This window comes from Bidens hawaiensis, unplaced genomic scaffold (genome assembly GCF_021521415.1).
Source record: "Bidens hawaiensis isolate Kalapana, Puna unplaced genomic scaffold, B.hawaiensis_p1.1 tig00012472_1, whole genome shotgun sequence".
Classification (NCBI taxonomy): domain Eukaryota; kingdom Viridiplantae; phylum Streptophyta; class Magnoliopsida; order Asterales; family Asteraceae; genus Bidens; species Bidens hawaiensis.
The window spans coordinates 54,610-81,564 of record NW_027492020.1 but is presented as its reverse complement, the minus strand read 5'-3'; the positions used below and the strand labels follow the sequence as shown (position 1 = coordinate 81,564).

Below are 26,955 nucleotides of genomic sequence, written 5' to 3'. Positions count from 1 at the left end.
TCTTGTTTGCTCTTTCCACCTCACCATTACCCTGCGGGTGTGCCACTGAGGTAAAGGTGTGGGTGATTTGAAGCTCTTTCAGCCACTTTTGTAGCTTCTGATCAGCAAAGTTGGTGCCGTTATCGCTCACCAAATTCTGTGGAAGTCCAAAACGACAAATAATAAATTCCCAAATAAATTTTTTGATATGTTTTGCGGTTGTTTGGGCTAAGGGTTTTGCTTCTATCCACTTAGTGAAGTAGTCGATGGCTACCACTAGGAACTGAACGTTCCCTGCTGCTGTGGGAAATGGGCCTGTCACATCGATGGCCCGCTTCTGGAATGGCCATGAAGAAGTGACTGGAACAAGTTCGTTCTTCGGGCGATGCGTGTTGGGTGCGTAAAGCTGGCAAGACCTACATTTTCTGATGTAGGCCAGCGCATCCGTGTGCATCCCCGGCCAAAAGTATCCCGCGTTGTTTAGCTTAGCTACAACTGCGTGTGGACCTGCGTGTATTCCACAGATGCCTTCGTGTACTTCCCTTATGAGGTAGTCGACATCTTGGTCGTCAACGCATCTGAGGAGTGGGCCAAGAAAGTTACGCCTGTAAAGTATGTCATCAACAAGTTGATAGTTCAGTGATTTACAGCGTATCTTTCTTGCTTATGTCTTCGACTCTGGTAGTATACCCGCTGCAAGGTAATTTATGATTGGTGTCATCCATGTTTCCGTGCCGGTTTGGATGACACAAATTTCCTTGTGCGGGACTGATGGTGCTCCAAGAAGTTAACGCGGATGTCCTTTCCCAAGTGGGTGAAGGCTAACGATGCAAGCTTGCTTAACGCATCCGCAGATTTGTTTTCGCTTCGCTTGATGTGCACAACTTTGCAATCGTTAAAATCGCGCATAAGGGTTTTGGCTTGCGCAAGGTACAGGGCCATTATGTCATTCACGGCCGTGTACGTCCCGTTTATCTGGTTGGCTACTAGCATGGAGTCCACGTGGGCTTCCAAGTTTTTCACTCCCATCTTACGCGCAATTCTTAATCCGGCCAAGAATGCTTCGTACTCCGCTACATTGTTCGTACTTGGGAAATCAAGCCGAATAGCGTAAGTGTATTCTTGGCCTGCCGGGTTAGTTAGTTTCAACCTGATGTGTAGTAAAACACACTTGCTTTCCTTATGATTTTATTATGGTTTTTATGTTTATTTGTCTATTTTATGAAAGTATTGGGGGCTAAGTGCAATAATTTACAAAGTTTAAATGTTATTTGATAGTTTATGAAAGATTGTGAAAAAAGAGTCAATTTGGAAGATTCTAGAGGACTTGTTGGTCAAGTTTTGAAGCTACAACTCAAGGCCCAACCCAAGCCCACAAGTTAGAAGCCTTAAGTAATATTATATGAAGATAATTAAAAGAGTTTTCAGCCATTATCTAAGCAAGAAAGCCGAAAATAAGAAACCCTAACTTGGGCAGCTAGTTCCGATCGGAACTTCAGCAGGAAAAAGAAGAAGAAAAAAAGAGAAGAAGGAGGCGGCTGTTGGTGATTGTGGCGGCTGGAGAGGAAGAGGAACATCAAGGGGGATCTTGTGCAGCTACTAGGAGTCTTATACATCATAAATCTCAGCCATAAACCCTAAGTAATCATCTTTAAACTTTGGTTATTGTTCAAGAACCCTAACTTTGTTGAATTAATCTTTTGCTTTGGATTGTTTTGCAAGTGATTGATAGTTTGATTTGTGATTGATTGTGTTTGAATCTTGAATGAATTTGATCATGTTTAAGTTGATGTTTGTGATGTTTTTCTTAAGTATGCATGGCTGTCCAAAATCAATGTTAGGTTAATCTTGCTTGTTCTACCTAGGATAGATGATTGTTGAGTAGTTTAGACTTGTATAATGGATTGTTAATGTTCAAGACTTGAATTATTGATGTAAAGTTTAACTAAACCATAAATTAGATTGTGTGTGATGGCTGTGTTTTATGTGTTATTACTTATAATCCTCTTGCATTAGTTAATTGAATTAGTTTTGGTTAATTGATTGCTTGTTAGACTCTTGACTTGGTGTTTCGGGTTTATTTGCGGGGTGTACAACCGTAGGGATAAGTGGGTAATATACATCATCTAAAATCAGTTAAAATACACCCTCTTTGAGACCGAGAGGTGATAAGAAGTAATATTGTATCGTTGCTTTTACTTGTTAAAATTAAGACCGCGCGAGAGCGGGTTTTTGTCTTGTCGAGTTTGAGTGTTTATGTGCAATTAGTTGGTTTAATTTGGGTTAAGTTAAATTGTTCCTCTATCCTTGGTGACATAGTGTTTGTCTCCATTAGGATAGTGTGTCGATGAGACCGAGAGGAGAATCGTCATTTGAACACGTTAATAATTGTTTTTCCGGTTTATTCTTTAAAATCAACTAAAATAAGCTAGAGTTTGTTAGAGAGACTGAGAGGTAATTTGACTTTCTTAAACAAGTTTTAGTTGTGTCATCTTTTATAACCGGCGTCATGAATATTTTCAATCCGTTGTCTTGTTATTTCTGTCAACATGATTCATTCTTAGGTAGACGTCTTTATATATTGAATTTAAAACAAAGTTTTCAAAGTTTTGTCAAAAGTTTTCATTCAGTTAAGTTAAGTAGTTAAATTAGATTCTAAAATAAATCAATTAAATGTTTTGGTGAGTCTTGGTTAGAGTTTAGTAATTATAAATGTTTTCACGTGTCTTCGAGTTCTATATCCGGACTTTCCTCATCTGTGCTATACGCGATCGGTACACTTGCCGTTTGTGTGAACTAGGATAGATTGTTTGGTTTTTAAAGCTAAGTTGCGACTTGTGTCTTATTTATATATATATTTTCGCACATCACAACCCTGCGCCTGAACCTTCATTGTTGGCTGCTCCATCAGTATAGAGTCGCCAGACATCGTTAATGTCTTGTGCTGGAGAGGGTTGAGCCTCTTCCTGGCACTCTTTTTCCCGCGATGCGGGGACTTCCGCAATAAAGTCGGCCAAGACCTGGCCTTTTATGGCTGGTATTGGCTTGTACTTTATCGCGTATTCCCCCAATTCAATTGCCCATTTGGCTAGGCGTCCCGACAACTCGGGTTCGCCTAGAACGTTTGCAAGTTTGAAGTTGGTGAGAATGGTGATTGGGTGACCTTGGAAATATCGTCTTAGCCTGCGTGAAGCCTGTACAAGTGCTAAGACTAATTTTTCCAGGGTAGAGTACCAGGTTTCCACGTCCGTTAAGACGCGGCTTACATAGTAGATGGGCATCTGGATGCCTTTTCGTTCTACTAGTAAGACTGCCCCGGTTGCTCTGTCTGTGGCGGAGAGGTAGAGAATTAATTCCTCCCCCATTTCTGGTGCTGTGAGCGTTGGGAGTTCGATCAAGCGTGACCGAATCTCTTGAAAAGCTGCTTCCGCTTCTGGTGTCCAGCGGAAGTGCGTTTTCTTCAAGCAATTTCTCAATGTTGACACGAATGGGAACGACCTATCCGCATGGTTTGCCAAAAAGCGGTTAAGTGTGACTAGTCGCCCATTCAGTGTCTGAGCCTGTTTGATGGTAGTAGGTGATTCCATTTTCATAATGGCTTCGATCTTTTCAGGGTTCGCTCTGAAGCCATCTTTGGTAACGATGACTCCTAAGAACTTCCCTTCTTCCATCCCAAAGGAACACTTGCTCGGGTTGAGCTTCATGTTTATTTTTCTGAGCGTGTTGAAAGTTTCTTCGATGTCTGTCAACATCGCCTCTGGCTCAAGGCTTTTGATGACCAAGTCATCCATGTAAACTTCTAAGTTGCTCCCGATTTGGGCATGGAACTCTTTGTCCATCAGGCGTTGGTACGTGAACCCAGCATTCTTAAGTCCGAATGGCATCATTTGGTAACAAAATGTGCCATCGGGCGTCCGAAATGCGGTTTTGTCCTGATCGTCAACGGCCATGTGGATTTGATGGTATCCCTTATACGCATCAAGGAAGCATTTAAGGCGAAACGGTGCTAACGAATCTACCTTAAGGTCAATTTCGGGTAACGGGTAACAATCCTTGGGGCATGCTTTGTTTAGGTCTTTAAAATCTATGCACATGCGCCATTGTTTGTTGGATTTCGGTACCATGACGGGATTTGCAACCCATGTTTGATATTTACTAACGCGTACGATGCCTGCGTCAAGGAGTTCCTTGACTTGGGTTCTACACGCGTTAGCCTGTTCCGTACCCATTACGCGACGCTTTTGTATGACTGGCGTAAAAGCCGGGTCACACTTGAGCTTATGCTCCGCCTTACTTCGGGGTACACCAGTCATGTCAGCTGGTGTCCACGCGAAGATGTCAGCATTTTTTTGCAGTAAGCGTTTGAGTAAGGTGCGCGTGGGATTAGTGATCGTTGGGCCAATGGTAACGGCCTGGTCAGGGTGCTTGCCATTAAAGGCCCATTCTTCCGGCTCGGTAATGGTTGGTTTAGCCATCTTTGGTTTGGGTTTAGATGAGACAGATGCGATGCATACCTAGGGAATACCCGTGATCATCGCGACACCCTCAGCTGTTGGCTATCCCATCATCCCATGGACTGAAGACACCACGGCATTAAATCTTGCCATCCCATCTCTCCCGAAGAGAATGTCGTATGTGTGGTGTGGCTTCCTCTTTACAGCGAAGTCCACGTCTTCTGTGCGGGAGTACTTCCCGTCCGTGAGAGTGACGGGGAAGGATAGGATACCCAAGGGGGTGTTTGTGCTGCCATCGAACCCTTCCATCGAGGCGTAAACTGTTTCTAGGCGTTCTTTGTCTTCGTCGTCTAGCTTGTCGAAGAACTGCCTGTACATGACCGTTGACGAAGCGCCGTTATCAGAAAGAGTGCGGGAGGTGATGTAGTGCCCCAGCTGGCTTTTGATGACTATGGGGCCTTCTTTGTTGGGCCCTCCTGGCACACGCGGGAAGCGCACTTCTGCTTCCTTCCACGCACTTGGCTCTGTTCGTCGTTTTCTTCCTCTGACGTTGCCATGAACCATGTGAATGCTGATGTCGACGGGCTTTCGTCCATTGCCTTTGTACCGATTGTCATTCCTCCCTCCGTTCTTGATTGACTCCACGAGGTGTGTGAGTTTCCCATCTTTGACGAATGTTTCGACGATATCCTTCAAAGATGTGCATTCCTCCGTGGTGTGGCCTTTGGTCCCGTGGAAGTCACAGGATTTGCTCTGATCAGCGTTATGACGCTGTCGGATTATTGGAGCCTTTGGCCATGGGAGTTTCTCGGTGGCAAATATCTCGGTGACGCTTTTGGTGAGTGGCGTCCATCTGGGATTCCGGTTCGACGGATGCGTGTTGTCCCTTCCGCCTAAGAGAGGGCGAGAGCTGGATGAGGTGTCGAAGTTTATCCTTGACTGCCAAATACCAAGCTTCCTCTTCTTATTTTGTCGGGCGGTATGGACGTTATTTTCTCTTGTTCTCTGCGTGTAGAGGTTTGTGCTCTGAGGAAGATTTCTACCCAGTTGCTTCTCCGTCTCGGCGAAGCGTTTAGCTGCCGTCATGATGGCATCCCACGTGGATGGCATGCCATCTTTACCCGTCAATGTGCGGATGAGCTCTGGGTAATCAGCGCCCTGGATGAAAGCGGCGCTAACAAGATCTTCGCTAATGGTGCCCAGACTTAGCTTCTTCGAGTTGAAGCGAGTGATGAAGTCTAGCAAAGATTCGTCTTCCTCTCCGACGCAGTTGAGGATCGTCCACTGCTCTTCAGTATATTTCCTTTGTTGACTGAAGTGCTGGCTGAACTTGTGCTGGAAGTCTGCCCAATCATAGATGTGGTTGACCGGTAGACGATCAAACCACGCTCTGGCTGCCCCGACGAGCGTCATTTGGAACATGTAACACCACGTGGGTTCCGTCCAATTACTGACGGTTGCCCCCGCTATAAATCTATTCAGGTGATCGTCCGGGTCAGCTATGCCATCGTAAGTGCCTATGTTGGACATCTGTTTGGCACTTTTTGGAGCGATTGCTTCCGCAATGTCCCTTGCGAATTTGGACGTTCCCGCATTCGCAACAGTTGGTCTGAAAGTTTTGGAGAAGTCACGTGGGTTTCCCCCCGTGTTCTTTGGTTTGAAGGTTTCCTCGAAATTTCTCTTCGAGTGGAAGTCTTCTTTACGCTTCCCTTTCGCCTTATGACGAGGGTTTGCGTCACTGTCAGATTCTTCCCAATCTTCATCATCCACATACTCGCAACCATTACTCATGTTGAGCTGTTGTCGAATGCTTCCGAATTCGTCATTGGCCTGTTGGAGTGAACGTAAACGTTCATCCAACTCGGCTTGGAATTCTTTCTGACGTGCTTCCGCCCAAGCTTTAACTTGTTCTAGTGTTTGGCGGGGAAGCCTCGTCTGTTGTTTCTCCAACTGGGTATCAATAAATCCCAGGGGAGGATTGTTTACTGCACTTGCCCCGGCTTGGGTAACCGGGGTAGTGTTCGTAAAAATCGTGTATTCACCAGTGTTTCCCCCAGTAGCTGGGGTTGTGGTTACCGGAGTTTCTTGGTCACTCGGTGGCCTTGGCGTTGGAGTAACCTTAACCATCTTTCCAGAAGTTTGAAAAAACTGAGAAAAAGAATTAGTTCTAGCTTAAAGCACGGATGGCGCCAATGAAGAAACACTAGATGACCCCGGCAGATTAAGGATAATCTGGGGGTTAAGTAGATGTTTCCCACGAGGGTTAGGTCCAGCAAAGATGGTTATTCTTCTCGACCTGCAAAACAGACACCGTGAGCTCGTCACTGAGAAGGGGGGTTCCTCCTTGTGACCACCCTCTGGCGTGAGAATCAGACTAGATTGCTCTGAATATAAGTATATATAGAGAGAAATAGCTAGAGAATATAAGATGATGATACCGTTCCAAGGTGTTGGAGTATTTATAGCCGAAGGTAGGTTTCCAAGCAGATACGGCCAGCTGTATAATATTCCTTTTCCACCAACTACGGGCTATGTTCGTGCCACGATGGGAGTTGGTGGGTAGGCAGCGGCTGATAGTGACATTTTGTACTGGAGCGTGCTGCTCCTCGTACTATTGTCAGTGAGCTGTCACCCTGTGATTGGTTCATGGGTTGCTTTTGCCAGATCTTGTCTATTTGTCCATACCTTGGTAGGTATAGTACAAAAGATCTTCTAGAAGCGTACGGACTGGCTCTTTTGGGCGGGAATATTCCCGCCCTGCTCATTCCTTCTTCAGGTGACATTACTGAAGTATAAGAGTTAGTGCCTTATGCGTGTAGCCTTACTGTTAGTGCGGGTAGCCCTCATTGGCTTGTATCTGCAGCTGCGGGAACAGGCAGGGTACTTTACCAAGGGAGGCTTTCCTGCGGGAACAGCTGGCTTACTGCGTGTAAGGTCTTCATCTCTCTGAGCATGGTGGGTCCTGCGGATCCAGTTGGTCTTTGCGCAGACGTCCCTCTTCAAGGTGAGTCTTGCGGGTCTAACATGACTTTGCTGGGACCTACCTCTTCAGGTTAGGAAGACCCTTTTTAAATCATACATATGTTACGGTACTAAAGTAATCATGTGTTATAAAAAATTGATTAAAACAACTAAATGCTAAAGTTGGGTGGCTGGAAAATTATATCTATGTATTAATAGTGGGAGAGTTAACGTATAAATATTAGTTAAGTATGAGATGCTATTTATTTTACTTTTAAAACCATACGTATTCCAAATTTTTTATACTTATGCGTTTTAAACACGTGACAGTCTAATAAGTGTTGGAGAGTTTTGTAAAAGATGGTGAAATGATAAAAACTCATAACTTTCATGCAATCATTGTTATGCCCCCTCCCCCTTCTCTCTCTCACAAACAATCTATAAAGGCACATCTTTCAAAGTTATGTACATAACCTTTAGGTGGTGGTGTTGGAGAGAGTTTTGGGCCGTTAACACCACTCATAACTCTCCCACTACACATGGTCTAATAAGACAACATTCTAATATTACTATCTTTTATGCACATGTTACAAGTCTCTAAAACATGTTTTTGTCTCTCTCTAACGCTCTATTTGCTTTTCGGTTATGAAGAAAAATATGTGGTTCTTAAGCACTTCATGTATTATTAATGTTTTATCACACTGTATCAACTTTCTTTTTTTAATTTACCCCTTTGTAAATAAAGACACATATTATCCAACGACTTTGTTAGTATTTTCTATTATATTTTCTAAAGCTGCGTTTCAAGAATTTTTTTTCTATTTTGAAAATTAATTTAAAAACTAATTTGGTTCTCTATATCTTTGAACATGTTTATTTTTATATATGCTTTTATAAAAGTTTTGTTAAAATTGACTCAAATATGATTGTTTCTTTCCATTTCCGCTGAGATAAAAGTTTTGTTAAGAAATAAGTCAAATGATTGAAGCACATATAATAGTATTCCGGATATACCATTTACGGTGTCTAGGTCTTTAAGTTTTTATACTTATCGTTATGATGTAAAATCTTTTGTAAATTTCTGTTTCTTTTTCAGTTGCTATAACAAGTGTTGATATAGTGACGTACTAACCAAAACCTACCCAACTCCCCCGGCGCATAGGGTAATCCTACTGGTTATTACCAATTTTGCATTTCATATAATTATGTTGGCATTTCTAACTTTTTGAGTTATTTTATTCTTTTCTTTCATAGTTTATTTTTCTTCTGGAAGATATCAACCTTTAACAAAATTAAAATATTAACAGGATAAAATTTATTTTAGTTAAATTTAAACGAGCTTCAATTCTTTTTTTTTTCTGTTTTTTTTTTGTGATTAAATATTTTTAAGAACTTCAAGTGAATTTTATTAAGAAACGTAGATATTACATCAACATAGCAGGTAGGCGGACAACAAGTTGCGCCGCCACCCCTTTCTGAATTGCAAACCCTAACCTGCTAAAGACATACCACTGCCCCTTTGGAGTCGACACATTGCTATGCACAACCCGTTGGACCTTGGTTAGGAAACGGATAGCTTCCGGTGCCAAGGAGCCAAAGGTATCAAAAGCCAGAGGGACAAAAACATGTTGGTTCTCTTCGCAGGCTTTAGCATGTTTCTCCACCTTCTCCGTTTCAGCCTTTTTCATTGCTTGCCCAGCTACAAACCCATTATCCCTCAAACCAGCTAAAGGAGATACCCTTGTGAGGTCAACACAAGCGTGTTTTCCCCCGGCCCAACCAAAGACTAGCAAATCTGCCGGTCGTAGAGTGGATCTACCTTCCGTGGGGTCTGTAAGGAAGTTTACGGGGACTTCCTTTTTAGCTGATATCCCAGCTCGCCTTAAGATGTCCCAAAGAACGTCCCGCACCCAATCATGTCAGTATTTGAACCCAGGCATCTCCTTGCAATGAACCGCATGCTTTCCGAATTTATCCAGGCAAGCCTTACGGCAGATCAGACATGTTTCGTCTTCTTGTTACACTGAGACCATCAAACGGTACTTAAGAATGGCCCTATACTCGACCGCATACATGCTTTGGCCCAAGCCATCAATCGGGATAACGGTCAGAAAATCTTGGTCATGAGGACCTTGTAAGCATTCAATAACCGCCTTCTGTCGGGGGGACAATCCAAAAACTTCTCCCAGGCTCTGAGCGATTTTGCCAAAAAGGGCATTCGCCAAAGTTTTTTGAGGCTTTGGTGGGGCAGTGTCCTTATTAGAGAAACCGCCAATGTCAAAGTCTGGGAGAGCGCCATTTTGGCGTTTCAGGGCCTGTACGTAGTCTGAGTCCAGGTCGACAACTCCGCTATTCCTTAAGATGTGATTTTGTAGCTTCCAAGACTGAGCCCTCGACACTACAAAAGCGTAAACCCCAACATCATGAGCCGAAAGAAGGCCTAAACCCCCCAAGCACATCGGTAAAGATACAAGTTACCACTGAAAATACCTAGGATCACCCGGGTAAATAAGTATCTTTTTGATGACTTCATAGTCTCAAAATAACTGTCTTGGTATGCATTCAATAAATAACAAATAGAGTATTGCTATTCGTAGACTAGGAAGGAATATGAGCTATATGTAACAATATGAGCACATACGATTTGAATTGGACAATTAAAATTCACCAGAATCATTAGGGTAGTTGGAGCGACTAGTTTGTCGAGACCAATATTACTATTTCCAGGGCTTTTGTAGAGCACCAACAAACACTGATGTTTGTGGGTGCGTCCGTCCGAGGTGGCAGGAAGATGAACGAGGAGGGAAGGATGGATGCGTATTGTGGGACAAGTCCGATCACTGGGGGTTTCCACCTCAAACGAGGAGAAATGGTCGTTTTGCCATTCAAAAGGGGGTACCGACGCAACTTGTTGCTTGCCTATCTGTCTCTCTATTGTAATTGGGTCATTTTTTAGTTAAAAAAATAAATATATACTAAATAAACTAATGAATTGGCTGCTGACGGTCACAACTTTTAACGTATTTATTCCCAACGGTCCGCGCCTAGCGGAATTCTAACACTGTTAGTTGTAGGTCACCGGAAAAACGTTTTGGTCGGAAAAGTCACATTTTATTTCCAGAAAACACCACCCGAACATCACCACCACCACCAACCAACCATCACCACTTGAGCATCACCAACCCTTTCCGACGATGGTTCTAAGGTCCCGGCGACCTCAATAATTGGGGCTTTTGCTAGAAAAATGTTCCTCGATACAATGTTACAAAAATGTTTGGGACACAAATGTTCCTCGATACAAAGTTTTCCAAAATTTTTTTTAGCTTTTTCCGGCCAAAAATGTTTTTCCGGCGACCTGCAACTAACAACCTTAAGATTTTGTTAGTCGCAGACCGTTGAGAACAAATACGTTAAAAGTTGGGACCGTCAGCAGTCAATTCGTTAGTTAAGACCGGCATCGACCAAAAGACAAGACGATAGACGGGATTAATACAAACCGATATACCATAAAATTATAATAATTTATATATCTACTTCATAATTTTCCATCCATCTCTATCTCTAGTAATTAAGATGTGCCTTTATAACCTTCCAACAAGCTAGCTCATAAACTTCAAAAAGTCACAAATGGACATCCAATTTACCTTTCCTCTACTTTTCTTCTTTGTTGGCCTCATCTTCATAATAATCATTAGAAGCTTCAACTCACTTGATCATTCAAACAAAAACCTTCCACCACAACCATGGAAGCTCCCACTAGTAGGCCACATACATCATCTTACAGGAGCACCACCACATCATGCTCTAAGAAACATAGCCCGGAAACTAGGACCCGTTGTTCATCTACAGCTCGGCCAAGTCTCCGCGGTTATAATCTCCTCTCCTCCTTTGGCAAAAGAGATCATGAAAACTCATGACATCATTTTTGCAACCCGACCCAAGTCTCCTATCATAGAGATCCTCACGTACAACTACAAGGACATAGCATTCGCCCCTTACGGCGATTACTGGAGACAAATGCGTAAGATATGTGTCTTGGAGCTTCTAAGTTCAAGAAGAGTTCAATCGTTTCGATATATTCGTGAACAAGAGTCATGGGAACTCATTGAGTCCATTGCTACACAAAGATTAAAAACAATCAACCTTACTGACAAGACTTTTACCATGATCAACACCATTATCTCCAGGATTACTATTGGAAGCAGATGCAAGGATCAAGCCATGCTTCTTGATATGATTCAAGAGGGTAACGAATTATCTGGTGGTTTTGATGTATCTGATCTATTTCCATCTATCGGATTACTGGCTCGAATTACGGGCACAAGGAAGAAAATGATGAAGATACGTGACAAGGGCAATTTGATTTTAGATAACATCATCTTGGAGCACAAAGAACGTCGTGGCCGTGTCAATGGACCGAGCCATCACACGGATGAAGAAGATCTTGTTGATGTTCTGTTGAGGCTCAAAGATGATGGTGGTCTTGAGTTTCCATTAAGTTTTGACAATGTTAAAGCAGTCATACTGGTTAGTTTTATTTTTATGTAGTTATTGTTGTTACTTAATTATGGACTTATGGTTTAGAAAATGATAACTAAATGTTTACAAGACTACAAATATACAGCCAACATGGGGCATGTTACACTTAATTAATAAGTTAAAAACAAGGTACGTTTCTTTTTACTATTATTTTTCTTATTAGGACTACTACACACTATCCATTACATGGAAAATGAACACCTCTCTTAAACACTTATATAATTGCGCAACTTGTTACCCGTTTGTCTTCCATTTATCTGTAAACACTATTCTTTCATGAAAAAAATAAAGACTTTTGAAAAATATTTTTAGATTTCATCCCGTCTCTCAATGTACACATATATATGTAAATTTTCATCTGTAAACCATAACAATATTACGGAGTAATATGTAAACTTAATTTATTTAGTCAAGGCTCGATCAGTTTTAAGATTTCAACACCCTAAATGGCTTTATGGTACTTTTACCCGACACTAAGCTTTGTGACAAGAGTGCCGTTGGCCTAGTAGTAGGTACAAGTAGGATAAAGTTTTTGGTTTGAGAATTTTAATATATGGTTTAAATCCTGTGGTTCTCACAAAAAAAAGTGTAATTAAGGAGTAGAGTTAAAAATTATGTAAGGTGAAGTCTTTAAAAAAAATAAATCTCTTCCTCATGGTTTAAAAAAAAATTGTTTCTATGGTACTGAACTTGTGAAAAGCAGTAACTCATGATTAAGCCACTTACACAAAAACAAACCACAAGGAATTAAATAAACAACATGGTTTAAAAAAATTGTTTCTATGGCACAGCAAATATTTGCAGCAGGCTCTGATACTTCTGCGGTGACTATTCAATGGGCGATGTCCGAGCTAATGAAGAATCCAAGGGTGATGAAGAAAGCACAACACGAGCTTAGGCAAGTACTCAAAGGAAAGACAAAAATGCACGAGTCAGATATACAAGAACTAGACTACCTTAAACTAGTTATCAAGGAAACACTAAGGCTGCATCCTCCTATTCCTTTTTTGTTACCTAGAGAATGTTCGGAAAATTGTGAGATAGGCGGATTTCATATACCGGTCAATACTAAAGTTCTAATCAACGCCTGGCTGATTGGACGCGATCCGGATTACTGGAATGATCCTGAAAGTTTCATACCAGAAAGGTTTTGTGAAAGTTCTTTTAACATGTTGGGAACAGATTTTGAATATTTTCCCTTCGGGGCCGGAAGAAGAATGTGTCCAGGCATGCTCTTGGGGTTGAGTAATGTGGAGCTTCCTCTCGCGATGCTACTCTACCACTTCGACTGGGAATTTCCGAACGGGACAAGTTCAAATGATTTCGATATGTTGGAGTCTTTTGGAACAACTCTAAAGCGAAAGAATGACTTGCTTTTAGTTCCACATCCTTACAATATAATTTGTTAAAGTGTTTTCTATATAAGTTCTCTAAATGTAATAATGTTGTGCCTGGAATAAGGCAAACTTTGTACAACAAATTATTTTGTGTTTGTGCATTATCTTTTGTCTTTGTGTTATTTAATGATGTTGTACCTTGGGAAACAAAACTATTTGAAATCAATGGGAAGGTAAACAAAATAAATGCCACCATCGATCACATGCATCTCAGATTGTGTTATCTTGTCAAACTTGAATTTGGTCCATGTGGAGAAGAATCAAAGTAAATATTAAGTGGGGACCAAAAAGAACCATAAGAAATGATATCTCTAGCGAAAGAACCGGAAAAAAGATAATTCTTTTTCATTTTAGAACGACGATATTATTTTTATTTTTTATTATTCTTTTGTTTAGGTCATCATACTCTCGGAATTTGTTTTCAAAACGGTGGATTCTTACGTTTGGAAACCGCTTTGGATAATAAATTCATAGCCTGTAACATTTAACTCATTAATTTCACATCAATGCAAATAGTCAAAAAGGTTTGTAACTTTTTTATCTATCAAAACATGCAGAAGTTAAATAACTTGAGTTGTTAGCCCAACAAATCAAACAGGAAAAGAAAGCCAAAAATATTGTTTAATATGCATTGGATTTCTTTATATACATACATTGTTCATCGTTTTATTCACTCATCCATCCAAACAATGTCTTCCTACTTCTCCCTTGTTCCTTCCGGCCATCCCAAGGCATTTAATAACAAGCACCGATCGACCGGTAACTATTTCAAACAAAATGATTATTGCGTTATTTTTAAGATTCATATGAACTAAGTTTGTGTGTTCACTATATATGGATTTAGTTAATGTCTTTTGCATGTTCATTAATGTTTTCTGATGTTGGAGAGATTATATTTGAAAACCACATGCTAGCAAGTGGATTAGACTACTTTCACAATATGAACACAAGTCTCCTTTCAAATCATAACACTCTCGTTCCTTCATCGATCTGTTTGTTGTGTTTGATTCCATACGTGTAAGTCCCGAGTACGGATCTTTCAATATGATATCAAGTAAACACGTTGCTATGCGGAAACTAACTACGTGATTGTAACACTTGGCAAAAATTTATCGCTAATGTAACAATAATTAGCAAGAAACTATCATTATAAGAATAAAATTTTTCCTACCTTGTAGAAGAGACAACTTCGAAGAATTAAACCAACGGTTGGCGTCAATGATGATAGCGTTTGCATACCAACAGAAGTTTAGTTACTCCAGTTACATCTTCGATGAACTATGCAATCATATTCAATCAAAATTAAAGTTTTTATTGTTTCCACGATTTCCGCAACACATTTTCAATCAGAATTTTCCCAACTTGGTTCATAAAGGAAGTTGTTTAGATTTATCTCATTTAAAGCCCAAGGTAATTGCAAATATGATGAGACTTGGTGGTACCGGGGTCGATGCTCCTTTATTTGGACACATGACTGTTCAAGATGAAGAACCTCTATTCCCACAATCACCTGCAACTGATCCTGATCCTGCTGCTCCTGTGGATGATATTGTTCAAGATGAAAAACCTCTATTTCCACAATCACCTGCAAGTGATCCTATGGATGATAAAGACTTAAAATTAAGATTAAGCTCAATGACACACTCGGAGTTGGTATCGTATATTATCAATAATTATCATCAGTTTTCATCTGTACAACCAGAACTTATCATCAGTTTTCAGAACCAGAAAGAATACAAGAGGTAACACCTCAAGAAATAAAACCAAGAAAGGATAAGTCTATCATCAACTGATCATCATTCTCAAGAAAGAATAAAACCAAAAGGGAAACAAGAGGTGCTTCTCAAAAAGGTTATGGAGATTCTTCTCAAGGAGCATCATTTATTATCCATCATGTGAAGAATATCCAGATCACGCTGAAATTTTCATGATCTGGATCAAAAATTGTTGTACCGAACTTATGAAAAGCAGTATACTCATGATGTGAGACAGATGTAAAGTTAAGAAGCAAACACTGAGAAAGGTGTAAAGTTCGGTTAAACGCGGCGAGTAGAAACATGAATACAAAATGAACAAAACACAAAGCCGAAGGTATAACTGCTCAAGCATAATTTGAAAGAAGAGCGTGTCCGATGTGACTGAAGTCGTAGGGATGTAACGCCGCACACGTACATAGAGACCTTGCCTGGGACTATGGGTGTAAATTTCTCCTGTTTGGTCATGGAGTTGTATATGTGCAACTCGAACTCACGTGCATCCACCATTGTTGTTAAACTTTAATTAAGTTAAATATATTTTTTATAAAATTTATTTTATAAAAAGAATAGGTTTTTTATAAAAGTTGTCTTGTAAAACTTGAGGGACCAAAACTGCCAAATCTGGAAAGCTTTACTAGGCTCGAGGCCGAGTCGTTTAGTTATAGAGTGTTAAAGCTCAGGCTTTACTCATTTCGAGTACAGTTTCTAAAACTCATTTGGACCCAAACCTAGGAGCGCAAACGAGCCGAGCCGCTTGTGAGCTATTTGTGATCGGTTCGTGTAAACAGTAAAAGCTCGATAGACCCGAACTTAACGAGTCCAAGCCTTAGCTCAAGCCTAAAAATAAACTCGTTTAATAAATGAACTCGAGTCCAACCTTCACTTATCGATGTTGAGCCCACTTGCAAGCCTAAACGAGCATGTCACTTATAATAATAATAATAATAATAATAAACAAGTCGAGTCTCAGTCAAACTCAATCCTAAAAACCACAAACTCAAATTATAAAAATAAAGATACAAACAAGTCAAGCTCGAGCTAAAGCTTTATGTAAGTTAAACAACCCGAGCTCGGCCAGACCCAAACCCCTTACCCGATCAACAATTACGTCTATCCAAAGACTTCAACTCCCATATTTTTACCCCCTTTTACAAATCACTCAATTCTCAACGCAAGTTTTACCAAACACAAAACATGGCCGCCGAATGTACTACCATCCCGGTGATCGATTATCTCAATTTCCCGAACGAATCATCGAAACTGATCGCAGCAAGTGAAGACTGGGGCTGTTTCCGGCTGCTCAACTTCCACAATATCCTTCCGGCGACTCTCATGTCCGATATGAGGGCCGTCGTCCGGTCTCTGTTTGACCTGCCGGAGGAGATCAAGCTCCGGAACCTCCACGTCATCACCGGTACCGGATATGTGGCCCCCACGCCCACTAGTCCTCTGTTCGAAGCCCTAAGGTTGTACGATATGGCATTGCCTGCTGACGTGGAAAGATTCTGCTCTCAGTTGGATGTATCGCCAAATCAAAGGTATTTCTCTCTCTACCGTTGACCATCGAATACAGTCAACGGCATATAGATTTTAGTATGTATTGTTATTTGTTATAAACTATTTAGATGCTGGAGTTCGAGTTTGAGTTCGAGCTCGGCTCAAATAAAACTTTACCCAACTCGTTTATTTATTAAAAGCATGTTTGGGATTGAGTTTGAAAACAAGTTACTGACTTATTGGCTTTTTTCAGAAGCCATTTTGAAAAGCTAGGATTCAGGGCTTTTAGAAACTGTTTTTAACCATTTTAAAAAGCTAAAATAAAAAAGGAATTTTGTGATTACCACACACTTTTTAACTTATTTGCTTTTTGAAAAAATAAAGTGTTTTCAAACTCAGTCCTAAGCATGCTCTAAGTTTTAAATTGTTGTAGTTGTCTCGTTATACGTACATAAATAGAACAACAAATGTAGTATTCATTTCAGATAACTATACCTAATAAATGAGAAACTGGTTGCGTCACGTGTCATAATTCTACGAGCCCAGAATTCTTTTTACGCTTCACTTAATATTAATAGTAATAATTAATAAATACTATCAAATATAGTAACTTATATGTGATTTCAATATATCTTATCTCAATATATTGTTTTATAATTCCTGAATCTTCATTACTAGCTATTCAATATTTTATTTATTCAACTTGTGTAATATACGGTTTTTGAGGTAGTGAATTATATAACTATAGAGTTGAATGTGTTTCTGAAGTAACCTACATAATCTTAGTAAGCCATACAAGCAACAACAAGCTTGCATTGGCTTGAGCTTACTTCGGCTCGAGCCAGACTTGAAGATTAAACGAGTCGGTTGAGGACTGCTTGTTTATTTTCGTAGCGACTTTGATCGAACTATTATTATTATGTTACGAGTCACAAGCTATTTAAACAATCGTTTTCGTGTATAGGTTTGTGCAAAATGTGTATTTAGACCCGTGAAAACATGGTCGTAAGTAAAAGTAGATACCCGACTAGAAATTCACACATACTTTAATGATAATATTATTTTTCGCTTTTCTTGTTTCGTTTTCTTTTTATAACAGAGACACGATTATGAGATACACTAAAGCAGTACACGAGCTTTTTTTGAGTATTGGAAATAAACTGCTTGAAGGTTTAGGGGTGAAACGTGAAAATGCAGGATTAGAGAATTGGCCATGCCGATTCAGAATAAACAAATACCTTTTCACCTCTGAACATATTGGAACCCCTGGTGTCCATTTACATACAGACTCTGGCTTCCTCACTATCCTCCAAGACGATGGCGTCGGTGGTCTAGAAGTCATGAACAAGTCTGGCGAGTTCATCCCTTCTGATCCATGGCCAGACACCGTTCTTGGTAACCTTGGCGACATGGCAAAGGTTTGTCTTCGAAGTTCAAACAACCTATTTCAAAAATTTTGTTTACTTGATCAATGTTGAGAATGTTGTGTTTGATTGTGTTTGAAGGTGTGGAGCCATGGGAGATTCAGCAATGCGAAACACAGGGTGCAATGCAAAGAAGCTAAGACACGAGTGTCAATTACATCGTTCCTTATGGGGCCAAGAGAGACGGTGGAACCGCCACCAGAGCTGGTGGACGATGACCATCCGCGCCGGTATGTCACTACGACATATGAAGATCTTAGGAAGATGAAGTTCTTGACAAAGATGCATACAGGTGAAGCTCTTGCTCTCTTCCACACACAATCATTTGACAGGTGATAGATGTCGGGGCATCAAACAAAATGTTAAGATAAATAGTTTTGGATTTGGGATTGATTTATGGATTTGTTTATTGTAACAATTTTAGTGCCTGGTATCTGTTATTGATAAATCCTTAATCATTTTGTTACTTGTTAGTTGATTGTCTACAGTTTCAACCAGGCATGTCAACAAACTCAACTAGCGCCGCGATATCGGTTGTGCTATGTTGCATAGGTTGATTGGTTGAGGCTGATGAACTACTCGGTTCATAAGGTGGCAACTTAGTCGCCTTTAGCTTCTCTAACTCTATAAGTTTCTGTAAGGCGATAAGAATGAATTTACAACTTAATGTGGGGTTTATTTTATATAAATGCTCACAACAAAGTAATGCATAAATGATTGAACAAAGAAACGAACCGGACTGTATATGGCATGGATATACAAGTTAGAAAACTTTGAATCCATTATTTTTGTTTAAAATAGCCTCAACTTATAGAACCAAACTGCATCTATGTAACCGTCAGAATAACATTGCATACATGCTTTCAAATGGGTTAAATCCCATACCGGAGGCCAGGGTCTACCCTCCGCGGTCTTGAGTAAACGAGGATTGCTCGAGTATATGAATAAAACCAAATTGGGGGTATCAAATTCCACATCTTCCGAATCATAGTTTGAATTTAACACCAGTGTCGTCAAGGAACGACTTGACAACTTGAGGAGGCTACCTTTATATCTAGTAGCCATAAACGAGCTTAAACTCTACTTTCATAAATTAAATGAGCCTAACTTTTGAGTTTGATTCTACTCCTGTATAGGCTGCATCACTTGAATCTGAATAACCTAGTTGAAAAATGTCATGTAAAATACTATGACTAAACATTGTGGTCCGCTAACCAAGGTGCTAGCCCCTTGCTCGCTGCGACGCCAACACCACCTTGTGAACTAGGGCGCTAAAGGCCTAGCGCGAGCCGGATCGCGACATAAAAAGGAATATTGGGAGTTGTTGGGTCTAGGATCTTGTGCATTTGGTGTGTGTTTTTTTTAACGGCAAATTTCATTTGGTCTTTGTTGACTCCAACTTTCATTCATTTGTTTAGTTTAATAAAAAAAATCAAACTTAGAGAAGAAGAATGATGATGAAGAATGTTCCTTTAACTGTTATAAACTATTTCATGGGCCTTTTGTTTTATAAACTAAAACATGAGAATTTTGTTATAAACATGTAGGTAAAACATATTCATGTGATGGATGAAAATTTTCAACGCTAATTATTTGTGTGTGTCTTTTAAATAGTAATTCCAATAGTATATATATTTACCTCATGTAACATAAGAAGATGCACATCGACAAAGTTACTGATTTGTCTATTTCATATTCTCTTGTTTCCTTTAGTTGTAATATTTTTAGTTTAGTATGCATTTTTTCTATTAATATTAGTTTACAAATTAAAAAAAAAAAATTAAAATAAAAAACCTGAAAAATTATTGAAGTCCCCACTTACCTGAATAATAAGAGCATCCATAGCGAGATGTGAAAGTTGAAACCCAAGGTCTGAATCTACGTGGCGTGCTAAGGACCTGGTTGTTACAAACTTCTTTGTTGTGGAACAAAGTCCACGGGTCAAAGTTTGTTCCTGCAAACTAGTGGCAAACTAGTGTGGTAGAAAACTTTTTCTCTCCATCTCATATACGCATATAGATACACTTTATACATATACTCCCTCCGTCCCATTATAAGTGTCCTAATTTGACTTTTCAAGTCTTTCTTTTGCAACCTTGACCGTAAGTATTTTTGTTCGTGTCATATAATACGTGATTAAAATTATATCAATGTAAAATACATTTAAAACCCAATCCATTCATATATTTTACATCAAGTATTATATAACACAAACAAAAATATTGTCGGTCAAAGTTAAACAAAAAAGACTTGAAAAATCAAATTAGGACATTTATAATGAGACGGAGGGGTATATTATATTTTATTTTAATGAGGTTTATTGTTGTGAAATAAATGAAGATTTTTTATAAAAATTTAGAATTTGACTTGGAGCTGATGTGACGGTTTGTTGTTGTAAGATGCTATAAGTATAACATGTTCGGGTGTCCTTACCGGAGCTTTATCCCGTACCCGACCAATATAAATGAAACAATATTATATTAGAGGATAAAATAAATTAGTCTAAGAAATATAGATATAGACTTTATATCAAAATCATACATACGTATACATATTTTGAGAAGCAGGTTGCATCATATTCCAAAACCTTGTTGTTTATTTATTACCTCTCCACCAAATTCAGAGGTTCTTCCGATCGATCGTTATTCCGTAATCTCGGTTTCCTTTGCTTGCTTGCTTGCTTAATTAATTACTGGTATGAATCCTTTTCTTTTTTATGATTACACCGTTTATGTAATTGTAATTGAATTCATACCGCCAGATTTACTTTACTTAGGGTTTATTACTACAGTTTCTTTTTTTTTAATCAATTATTGATAACTGAAGGTAGATGACAAATTAGTTCCCCCAAATTGATCTAAATTGTGTACTCTTCCATAAGAATAATAAGATATGTTATAGATTTAAAACAAACTCGTTGGTTAATAAATTTTATTAGCCAATTGTTTTTGGTTAATAGGTTCGGTGTATTCGGTTAGTTTGTCAGTGTGACGGAACCAAAATTATCATCAGTCATAAAGGTGTATGTTAACTAGGGGTGTGTACGGTTCGGTTTGGTTATTACTTATTAGCTTTAACCGAAACTGAAGTCATCAGTTAATCTATGTTATTAGCCAATCGGTTTGATTTATTCGGTTAGTTTGTTGGTATTCTGTTAAGTTCGGTAAATTTTGGTAATAACTGAAAGTCTGAAACCAACTTTGGGCTAAAGTTTTTCCTTAGAAATGCGTGAAGTGGAGGTATAAAAGCTAGAAACATATGAAAATATTAATGGTTCTGTTTGGTTAACCAAGGGCATATAAAAAAAACCGATTACCGATTTTCGGTACGGTTTCAGTTAACGGTTTGGTTATTGTTCTGTATTGGATTGAGGTTGATTGTTGGTTGTTTTACGGTTTTACCTTTCTTTTTATGTTCAGATTGACACTACAGAAGTTTAGAACATGCAAGACCATAATATGATTTCAGTCGAGGAAACAATCGTACCAAAACCGACAAAAAGGAAACCCGCTGCACAGAAGCTTCCAAAGAACCAGACACAAGAAAACAACATGCAGGGTGCTCATGAAGTAAACCGTCCTTCCAAAAGAAAGTCACCCCAAATCTTCCAACAACAAGAAAACTCGACTACTGATTCTTTACCCGATTCTTCAACAAGTAACGAGTATCGTTCCTTGAGACGCAAGTATTTACTTCTCGAGGAAGAAAGATTTAGCTTGGGAAGAGAAACGAAAGATGTTCAAGATGCAGTTAAATCTTTAGAGGAGGAAAAGCTCGCGTTGTTGGATGAACTTGTTGTGTTGGAAGGCCTAGTTGACCCGTCTGAGATGGACCCCGCTTCACGTTAACTGTAATATTTTTTTTTGCTTTTGAGTTTATTAACATGTTAAGATGGTTTAATAGCTGAAGTATGTATTTAAATTTGCATTTTGCTTGAATGTTCAACTGGAATGTGGTTTCTGTTTTATTAGAAATGGTACATGTACTTGGTTCATAGTTCCTCTTATTATTGCAGCTATTGTTGATATCAGGATTTTGTTATTTTTTTTTATTTTAAAACTGCACACTAATAATTCAGTTTTTAAAATTAACTGCCAAAGGCTTGATCACAGATAATATTGGGAGAAATGATCACACCCAACGTTTGCAAGTGGGGTTGGCATTCTATCATTCACTGGTCGGATTGGTCTTAAAAGCCCGGTAGATATTATACTTACTATAGGGTAAACTGTCATTTTCATTTTTGTTAATGTCATCTGGTCACTTTTGCTACCTTTATCCAAAAAAAAAATTTCCCTTCAGGCTCTCCTTATGGTTTCTTTTTTTGCCATTTTCATTCATTTTGTGAACTTGAACTCCATTCAAAAATTCGGTAAAATTGGAGGGTATTTATGTCTTTTTAATCTAACTTTTAATGAAAAAACAATAGTTATATAATTAACTATTGTGTTATGGAGTTCGTGTTAAAAATACGTTCCTTCTAGATCTCTCTAATATGAAAATTTAAAAGAATGTAAATAATATGAACTTTCCTTACCATATTTTTATCTACATCTATTTTCTTAAACAAAGCCGTCAAACACGATTTTCCGTGGGCAACCTTACAATTCCTTTTTCTAAATCTTACTCGGAAACATAATATACTTAGATTGAATTAAACCAGCATTTAATTTAACATAGTAAATTGTTTTACTTCTAATTTAGACATTCCAAATTTCATAATTAATTTTTTGTAATAATCCGGTAACAAATAAATAATGTACTTTAAGCAGTTGAAAAAAAAAACTACATGATCAAAACTGAAAACTCATGTTCAAAACGTTACTTTATTGTAATAGTTTGAATTGTAAATAAATCTGTGACCTTCTTATAAAACACAATCAAAAAGTCAACACACATTACATAATAACCATTTTTCTTACCAATTGTTCAACATGGACTACTTTCTTTCTATTTTGGATTTTTGGGGATTAATATGAAATCCCAAATTAGGGTTTAGTAAAACCCATATCAATGAGACAAGCTGCTTCTTCTCTAAACCCCCAAATTAATTTCCCATCAAGAAACTTAATCCGAGAGCTTAGAGACTCATTAATCCCCTTTAAAACCATAATCGATAGCACAATTGTTAACCCGGTTCACCAATTGAATCAAATCCATACTGATGATCAAACTTCACAATCAAAATTAGGGTTTCAAGCTGACGTGGCGGCAACTCTCCGGAGGTTATGTAAGTCAGGTGACACTCAAGCTGCTGTTATTATGCTCAGAGAGATAGAAAGAAGTGAGAATTGTAATAATAATAAGATGGGTGTGCATTATTACAATGTGGTTGTTAATGGTTTGTGCAGAGATAAGCGGGTTACCGAGGCGGTGGATATCTACTGTGAGATGATCGGTAAAGGTGTTCGACCGGATGTTACGACGTTCAACTGTTTGATTAAAGGGTTGTGTGAGTTGGGTTTACGGGAAGACGCACGCCAACTGTTCGATGAAATGCTTGAGAGAAACGTTTCGCCGAATGTGGTTACGTTTAATATTTTAATTCATTCGTTATGTAAAGATGGGAAGGTTAAGGAATCGGGTGATGTGATTGGTGTTATGAGGTCGTATAGATGTGTGCCTGATGTTGTTACGTATAATATTTTGATTAACGGGTACTGCAAGATGAAGAGATTAGATGAAGCTTTATATCTGTTTAAGGAAATGTATGGAAAGAGAATAGTTCCTGATATTGTAACGTACACGACTCTTATTAACGGTTTGTGTCGAGTTGGTAGAATTGACGATGCGCTTCTTCGTTTTGATGAAATGCAAGATTGTGGTTTGGTTCCTGATGTTGTTGCGTACTCTACGTTGGTTGATTTTTTGTTTAAAAATGGGAAATTTAATGAAGCCTTCACGCTGTTTAGGACGATGGAAGAGATTAAAGTGGTTCCTAATATTGATTTATACAATATTCTCATTGATGGTATGTGTAAAGCTGGAAAAGTTGAAGTCGGTGAGGAACTTTTCAGGAAACTTCCTGAGTTAGGATTAGACCCCGGTTTTTATACATATAATATTCTAATAAACGGTTATTGCAAGAGTAGAATGATAAGTGAAGCATTGAGATTATTTAAGGAAATGACTGGAAAACGAGTTAATCCCACCATTGTGACCTACAATACTCTCATCAACGGCTTGTGCCATGTTGGCAGACTCAAGGATGCACTTTTGCTTCTTGATGACATACAAAATCATGACCTAGTTCCAACTATTGTTACTTACTCTACTTTGATAGATTCGTTATATAAAAATGAAAAGTTTGATGATGCATTAGCACTATTAAGAAATATGGAATGTGTTGGAGTGCGCCCTAATATTGTTCTTTGGAATATTCTCATTGATGGCATGTGTAAAGCTGGGAAAATTGATGTCGGTCAGGAACTTTTTCGGGATCTTTCTTCTCAAGGTTTGCAGGCTAACCTACGTACGTATAATATTTTGATGAATGGTTTATTAAAAAATGGTAAACTTAAGGATGCAAATCACTTGCTCCAGGATATGATGGTTGCAGGCTGCATGCCAGATGCGTTTACCTTTAATATTATTATTCAAGGATTTCTTCGATGGAATGAGACGAAAATGGCGATTCAGTTTCTTAGAAGAATGCTTGATGCTGGTTTTTCTGCAGATGCACACACGTCAACTAACCTAGTGAAGTTGTTGACCACACATAAGTTGGATAATGAGTCTAAGGAAGTGCTTAAAAAGTTTTTCAAGCTTACGTGATAAAGTAAAACTTATATAATGATTTAAGAGCAATCTTGAAAGAAAAGATTCTTCTGGAGAGCTGTTTTCAAGCTGTAGTCTCGAGACACTACTGATGACTATACACCAATCAGACTCACCTGATGTGAGCAATAATACCCTGAAAAATCTGTTCAAAATGATTTTTTTTGTGGATTGAAAAAAATCAAAATCTAATTGTTTGCGTCTTGTGCAGGTTGGTCAAGAGCGGCTCTTTCTAAGACTGCCTAGATGACCACTTTTCATGAGAATTCATTGGGTATTGGACAGGTCATCACCAGGTACACTCAATAGAGTCTTTTACCTTGTACTTTATGTATCTATATGCAGCTAAAAAATAAAAAAAAATGGGGAAAGGTGAATTTGTATGAAGATGTAGATTCATTGTTGCGTAGGTTTTCCATTCATGTTAGAAGCTGTTGAAAAAATGATGAACTTGTACAAAATGTTAATTTTCTTGCAGGATCGATGTGAAGATGATAAGGTGAGGTCTTAGCTAGCCCCTACCAAAGCTGAAATCAAGTTAAAACATGTACAACTTCGACTGCATGAGGCGCGCGTCATTATAGCACCTTGCTCTCATTTTGAGGATCGATGTTCCAGACAGTGCCTTAGAAGAAATTTGTCAAAAGGTCATAGCCAATTTGATTTGAGGATGATCCTATCTTTTTAACAATATCTTAGTGTACAAATTCATAGCGATTTGACGAACATTAAATGGAGAGTAATATCTAACCCTTTTGCGGGCTCTCAGGAGTCGGGATATCCCACAGAGGAGAGCTTAGCCTGGTAGTCATTTAGTATATTAGAAATAGCAAGAAGTTATTGATCTGTTTTGTAGGGTGTTATTCTTGATGCCAGTCCCTTTCAACCCTTTTAAGGGAAAGCTTACCCTATGTGACAGTAGACTTGCTTCATAAGATGGGTAAGTTTAAGTTTGGCGTTATTTCCGATACCTGTACCAATGCACACAACTAACAAAGGAATGCGAGATTATGTGAACAGAAAAACATATTGCATTGTTTGTGAATACTTTATAAGCGAGTTTATTTTATAGGTGATAGACGAGTTCACCTTATTCATACTAATAAATCATGTGACTGTAGATTTTTATGGGAAGTTTTATACAAATATATTATGTATAATGTTCTAGGACCTTGCCTCAAGGTCCTTTGATTTATGAATTAGATTTTTCTGAAAATTTCAAGCCTTTTGATATGTGACATAAGCCTGCTAAAACGGGCAGGTTGGGTTAGATGTTGAGTTAAACTAAGTTTAGTTCAAAATGAGTCGTTATAGAAAAGTATCACTTTGATTCGTGTCAAAATTCGAACTAAAATCAGCTTGGGTTGAATTGAATCATTTAAGATACAAATTGGTTTCAAAAAGGGTTAATCTACCATATTTATTTTTGTGAAGGTTGGTGTTGACTATAGAATAATGAAAACCTAATCAAATTATTGGAGTGTTATTGATCAACTCTTTATTGGAGTATAATGATGAACTAAAGACTATAGGAGCATAACGATGAACTAAAGATAGATAATACAAAGGAAACCGAATCAAATTGGGAAAATTTCATAAGTATCCTTGCAAAATTAAGAAATATGTTTATGACATAATACACCCTAAATTCTTTCACACACCAGCAAGTGACTACCCCAATAGGTGGAAATCGAAACGAGTTCATCTTCGAAAACAAGCCGGTAAAGATTGATAAAGTGTTGGGAGAAACAAAGGTGTTGCAAAAAACCAAGGAAATTGTGTGAGTTTAGATTGGGATATGTGGAAATCGATAGTTACTCGCTTTTTTGGTTGTTTTATGAAAGTTACTGTTCAAAAAAAAAGGTGATTACCAATAGGTTCCATTGTTACTCGCTTATTTAACCCATTTTAAGTTAGCAAGTGTTCCAATAGTGACCAATTTTAATCTTTTGTTTAATTTGAGTTGGCATAATTTTAATAAATAAACTCGAATCCAATTCTTTTTACACAAATCTCATCTAATGTTGGACTGTTCGTGATGTCAAACTCCATGACAACATTGATATATCGCATATACTTATGCTGACGAGAATATTGTTCAGCCATGATTGATCCCAGCACGTAACTTTATCGATGTCTCATAGGCGTCATTCATGCATTCAATAGAACT

General features: G+C 38.5%; 3 protein-coding genes across 3 annotated transcripts; all 3 read left to right on the top strand.

The window, feature by feature from the left end:
* The first annotated feature begins 10,993 nt into the window (after nucleotides 1-10,993).
* On the top strand, nucleotides 10,994-13,429 carry LOC143541148 (premnaspirodiene oxygenase-like). The gene is made up of 2 exons (XM_077034046.1): nucleotides 10,994-11,921; nucleotides 12,725-13,429. Exons 1-2 carry the CDS (start codon nucleotides 11,022-11,024, stop codon nucleotides 13,340-13,342), a joined length of 1,518 nt encoding a protein of 505 aa, XP_076890161.1. The 5' UTR covers nucleotides 10,994-11,021; the 3' UTR covers nucleotides 13,343-13,429.
* A 2,678-nt stretch (nucleotides 13,430-16,107) lies between these two features.
* LOC143541121 (2-oxoglutarate-dependent dioxygenase DAO-like) lies at nucleotides 16,108-18,429 on the top strand. Its single transcript, XM_077034022.1, has 3 exons — nucleotides 16,108-16,625; nucleotides 17,684-18,002; nucleotides 18,090-18,429. Exons 1-3 carry the CDS (start codon nucleotides 16,282-16,284, stop codon nucleotides 18,342-18,344), a joined length of 918 nt encoding a protein of 305 aa, XP_076890137.1. The 5' UTR covers nucleotides 16,108-16,281; the 3' UTR covers nucleotides 18,345-18,429.
* Nucleotides 18,430-23,021: 4,592 nt separating this feature from the next.
* Nucleotides 23,022-24,712, top strand: LOC143541173 (uncharacterized). Its single transcript, XM_077034063.1, has 2 exons — nucleotides 23,022-24,462; nucleotides 24,552-24,712. The coding sequence occupies exons 1-2, from the start codon at nucleotides 23,022-23,024 to the stop codon at nucleotides 24,593-24,595; spliced, it is 1,485 nt and encodes a 494-aa protein (XP_076890178.1). The 3' UTR covers nucleotides 24,596-24,712.
* Nucleotides 24,713-26,955: the final 2,243 nt, after the last annotated feature.

Excerpts from the sequence above, each read along its gene's own strand:
- LOC143541148 (XM_077034046.1), top strand. The coding sequence starts at position 11,022 with ATGGACATCCAATTTACCTTTCCTCTACTTTTCTTCTTTGTTGGCCTC. Across the intron at positions 11,922-12,724 it reads ATGTTAAAGCAGTCATACTG|CAAATATTTGCAGCAGGCTC; the intron begins GTTAGTTTTATT and ends TCTATGGCACAG.
- LOC143541121 (XM_077034022.1), top strand. The coding sequence starts at position 16,282 with ATGGCCGCCGAATGTACTACCATCCCGGTGATCGATTATCTCAATTTC. Across the intron at positions 16,626-17,683 it reads GATGTATCGCCAAATCAAAG|AGACACGATTATGAGATACA; the intron begins GTATTTCTCTCT and ends TTTTTATAACAG. Across the intron at positions 18,003-18,089 it reads ACCTTGGCGACATGGCAAAG|GTGTGGAGCCATGGGAGATT; the intron begins GTTTGTCTTCGA and ends TTGTGTTTGAAG.
- LOC143541173 (XM_077034063.1), top strand. The coding sequence starts at position 23,022 with ATGAGACAAGCTGCTTCTTCTCTAAACCCCCAAATTAATTTCCCATCA. Across the intron at positions 24,463-24,551 it reads TCGGGATCTTTCTTCTCAAG|GATATGATGGTTGCAGGCTG; the intron begins GTTTGCAGGCTA and ends CACTTGCTCCAG.